At 33.4% G+C, this 5,232-nt stretch overlaps 1 protein-coding gene across 1 annotated transcript; it reads right to left on the minus strand.

The window, feature by feature from the left end:
• Window positions 1-328: 328 nt before the first annotated feature.
• LOC113756077 lies at window positions 329-1,138 on the minus strand. The gene has a single exon (XM_027299876.1). The coding sequence runs from the start codon at window positions 1,136-1,138 to the stop codon at window positions 329-331; it is 810 nt and encodes a 269-aa protein (XP_027155677.1).
• Between the last annotated feature and the right edge of the window lie 4,094 nt (window positions 1,139-5,232).

Consider the following 5,232-nt stretch of genomic DNA (forward strand, 5'->3'; position numbering starts at 1 on the left):
AGGCCAATAAGACATGTCTCCTTCAAAGTCCTTTCTTGTTCGGCTTTATTTTGCTTCATATGATGGTCTACTATTATTTTACTTGATGTCATGGCTGCTTACACCACATAATAGGTAAAACTAAAATGGACAAGCAAAAAAAAAATTACCGGCTTTTACTTGATGTCATGGCTGCTTATCACATGAATTGCAATTCCCACGGAAAAATACCAAAAACAAAGCATAGAGACATCGGAGAAGCATCAAATACGTGCTACTTTGAACCAAAACCCCAGGAAAAACAAAACAGCATATTTAGTCATTAATCATTGCAAAATTAACTTGGCAATCAAAAACTTAAATAATCAAGAACTTCTTGCACTAATGTGGGATTACATTTCATCCGAGTAGGGAGTCGGCCACATCTTTCTAGCACTGCTTTCTTACTATATGGGATCTTATATTTGTTGGAACCTTTTGCCTTCATGATTTCTATCATGCATGTTTGAAGTGTTAAGAATATTTTATCAGATTCCACAGTGGAGAAAGCTTCAAATGACTTCACAATAGCATTAACAAGTTCATCAACTGTTGTAGGTGCTTCCTTGTGTTGTAATGACTGAATTGCACGAAAGAACCCAAGATCTAAGACATTTAAATCCGGAGAATTTGCTGGTTGATACATCAAACGAATATCAAACCCATCTTCTGTAGCTGCTCGACAAAAATCAGCATCATCAATGCCAATGTGAGTTCTTGCATTTTCTTGTTGAATAAATATTGGCTGCCTTAGATAATTTCTTGGCCACTTTGCTTTGATGGCAGGTAACACCTTTTCAATTAGAAACGATTTTATAACTTCTTTATTTATCAAAGTTATTGGTTTTGTTTCTAATGTACCTGCAGATCTATTAACACTAGTTCTTTTTGCTGGCTCTTGAGTGACGTATGGGAAGATACCAATTTTTCCAGAGAAGATTTCAGTCCTTTGTGTATCAAATCTTGGACGACTTATAGCAGCTAAGAACATGACTTTTGGAATGAAATTTTTACTTTGACAAGTGCGTAATGGCTCTTCCTCATCTGGTAGCAAGTAATAGTTTTCAGACTTCTTTGACATGTAGAACCATTTTTCATCGATATGAATAATGTTATGCATACCTATGAAAGTTGGATCATGTGGTATGCTGCAACTTTCCAGCATAGACAAACAAAATTGCAGTCGATATCTTTTATTTTCTTCCTTCAAATATGGTTTTATGCCATTTGAGTGACGCCGTATAACTCCAATCTTTAGAAGTCTAAACAATGAGGTCTGATTTGTGTCTAAAGCGAAGCTAAAGATCGAATAGATGTCCTCTTTGATAAGGGGGTCTCACGAAATCGAACCATGTCAATCTGAACTCTTTTTTGTCTTCCTATGACACACATCACCACTGTCCTTTGCTCGTTTCCAAATACGTTGAATAGTTCTCAGTGAAACTGAATAAGATGATGCCAATGTCAAGAGAGTACCTTTTTTGACTTTTCCAGTAACACTTTGTTTCAACAAAGCACAATGTATTTTTTGCGTTCTTCATTGGTCAAAGTTTTAAGTTTCCTTGTGCGACCACCACTTTGTGCTTCTACCACTTCTAAATTTGGATTGTCATCACTAACGTTGTTATCTGGTTAAGAATAAAACAAAAATAAGAAGTTACTGGTACATATAGGTAAATAGGAGTCAATAATATGGAAAGAAATTGTAATACCAGCATTCAAATTTGGTTCCGCCAATTCTATCACTTCGAGATTTGCTTCTGTTTCATCTTTTGCACACGGCTCTTTGTTCAAGTAAAAAAGGAATTGACTTGAGGATATCTCAGTTGTTGGAGGACTTTGATTAAGGTTGAAGTCAAGAACAAAACCTTCTTCAATAATGCAATTAAGATCTGGCAATTGATATTGCAATTCCTCTGTAGCAGCTTCTTGAGCCTCTTCACTATGAATGTTAGAATCTGTCCATGAATTATTTAAATCGATTTCAAGTACAGGCATCTGATATCTTTGCCTTGAACCCATGGATAAAGTAAGTTGTTTTGAATAGATTTAACGTCCAGCATACTTATAATGTCAAAGTCTTTTGTTTTTTGGTGGGAATTAATATTCAAATTTTGAGATCTATGAAAACAAATTTGGTGGGAACTATTCAGATTTAATCTATTGATTGAGAAATGTGAGAGAGAGTAAATGACAGGTAGTATTAATTAGGTATAGTTGAAGAGAGATAAAGGGTAATTTTGAGAAGTAAAGTAAAACTTTTGTTGACTTTTAGAAAATAACCAACTTTCTTAATCTAAGAGAATTAGTTCTTAATACGATTTTTTAGTTTCTTGAGAGAATTGTCTTTGCTATTTTTCAGTCATCCAGTTTCTTTTTGATAAATTAATTGTTGACTTTAGATTGTAAATCTGTTGATAAATTAATTGTTGACTTTAGATGGTAAATTTGTTGGTTTAGACGGTAATTCTACTGGTTTCGATGGTAAATTAATTGTTAGCATTTCTAAATCAGTCACATATTTCTTTTTCTAACTTTTTACTCCTGAAGTATTGATGAGATTGGTAGATGTCTACTGAATGGAGTTTTGTTTGTTGAGATTCAAACGAAATTTTTACTTTGCTGAGTTCAATAATAAGCATTAGCTACCATCTTTTTGAAACATACTAATGGCATGTTATTTGAATCTAAGCATCCAAACCTATTGCTGTTATTGTACGAAGATGAAAATAGCTCAAATTGAACACATGGAATAGTTGTCATAAGTAGAACAAACTGTGGTTGCACGAAAGTTTCCCCTGGACCCTGAAACATCCAACCGTTATTAACTCTTAACACAGTTCCTAAGAACGAACTACTCCCAGTTCGCTGGATTCATAATTGCAAACAACTCCTCGGTCAGGCCTAACTCCTTCAATAGTCACCAAATGCTTGCGTCAAAATGGTGATCAGGGAGGTGAAACATTTGACTTTTTCTATGGTGATCCAAACATTTATCGAACCAAAGTTGAAGGTTTATTTGGTAGTCGGGGTTAGGGGAATTTTATCATTTTAAGAAAATTGTATGTTCTTTTTACTTTTTTTTTTATTTAATCCAAAACTCCATTGTTACACTTTTGTCTTCCACCTTGTTCCAAACTACTATGTCTAGAACTTATTATTGAAATTATAAGTCATCTCCAAACATGTTGTTGCTATTCCAGATTTTGCTTCTAAAATAATTAGCTCAAATTGTATTTTCTCATTGACACACTTGCATTTCATATGAACAAGTTAATGTCGCCTTCTCATGCATTAGCTAATAAGAATGAGTTTAGGTGTTTTGCTTCTAGATTCGTGACATACCAAAATCTAGATATAAACAAATGTTGCAAAAAATTTTCGTGAAATTAATTCTATTGGAATGTGCATAATTGTAGGGTACTTTGATGGGTAGAACAAGAAAAAGAGTTAAGAGAAGGGATTGCAGGAATAATCCAAATGCAAAATTCTTCACAAGAGTGAATAACTCTCTTCATAAGCTAATACTCATGTTTGGCAATTGATGAAACATAATGAGAATAACAAAACTGATTAAATACTTTAGTATTTTCACGAGCAATGCACGTGCTTTGTTCTGGTAAATTTATGTCCACCAAGTTGATTCAGAGCTAAAAACCTCCGTTTTACCTTATAAATATCGTTATTTCTGGTTTAAACTAGTTATAATTAATAGTCTAAAACTACAAGAAATATATATTGCACCCCTCCTCAAATAAACTAGGGGTACTTAATAAAATTCAAATCCTTCAATACTCAAATTTTGAATTTTTTTTTTTCGCTGCCATTTCAGCGAATGAATGTAAGCATCTTGTTTATCCCAAAAAAAATTAAATTTAACATTTTTAAGAAAAAAACTTGAAGATGTTGGACAGAGAATTATTTAGTGGGAATAATTCTATATTAATTAGTTATAGCCTTATAGGTACATTAATTCCTTTCTATCTCTATCCTTGACACTAACCCAATCACCAATTTTACAAAATCTAATTGTGATTTTGCTGGTTTTACAAAATCTATTGTACAAGTCCAAAATATGAATAAATAAATAAATAAATAAAGTTACCACAACAAATCAGCCAATTTTATTTGTTTTGTTGTTTGGTTAAACTAAGTGTGCCAGAAAGGTTTTATTTTGCTTTATGAAAAGAAAACTTCATGAGAAGAAAACAGAAGGTACAATACAAGCTGAAGTGCAAAAACTACGTAGGTCTTTCTTTCGGATTTCCATTATTTCAACTTTCCTGTGCCAAAATCAAACCTAACTTATGTAATTGAGGCTGCCAACACTACCAAATCCAACCATGTATGGAAACAGAAAAACATACTTTTTTTTACTCCCTCTCAAGTCATGTACATATTTGGCCTTAAAAACTACCAAATACTGAATCCATAGGAAAGCATTACTGCAAATTCGAGGTTTCAACAACAACAAATCCAATTAGCAAAAGGAAACTCTCTATGTACTTTATACCTTACAGTAAGCAGTAAGTGCCTTTAGAAATTGTACTGAATTTTGGTGTTTTAATAGCCTTCACTAAAGAGAAACAAAATGGTTGCTATTGATCAGTAGTAACTTGAAAGAAAATAATGCATTTTCATTGGATTTCAAAGTCTAAAGGATCACAGCTTCAACTTAGTAGTTAGTAGTGCTTCTGCAAAGGTGCTTGCTTGGCATTGACTTTTTAACTAGTAATCGACAAAACTGTCACATACCAAAAGCATTGTACATCTCAAGGAGAAGCAAGCATACGCCTCCTATTAGCAACAAGAATGAAAAGCAACTTCCCAAGTTCCAACTGCATGGTACTAAAGTTCTCCAACATTCAAGTTGCTTCACACAACTGCAAGTAAATCATGTCTTCATCGCTGTAGACTGTAACTGAGGCATATCAGTGGTCTTTCCAAATCCCTGAATTTCTTCCACCAAAGAAGAGATCTTGGTTTCCCCTAGCATTTAAATTCATTGCACTATATCCATACAGGAAGTTAACTTTAAGCATCATTTTCAGAATCTGAAGTAATAAAACTTCTTAAAGAATATATAAATGAGCTTAACCAGTTGCCTGAAAACAATTCCTTCATGGGTAATTACGAAATAATATCTGCCGAAACTAACAGCAAGCCATCAGTATGTGCGTAACAAATAGTATCTAATACTTGTACAACTTGATA

This window comes from Coffea eugenioides, unplaced genomic scaffold (genome assembly GCF_003713205.1).
Source record: "Coffea eugenioides isolate CCC68of unplaced genomic scaffold, Ceug_1.0 ScVebR1_194;HRSCAF=787, whole genome shotgun sequence".
NCBI classification, from domain to species: domain Eukaryota; kingdom Viridiplantae; phylum Streptophyta; class Magnoliopsida; order Gentianales; family Rubiaceae; genus Coffea; species Coffea eugenioides.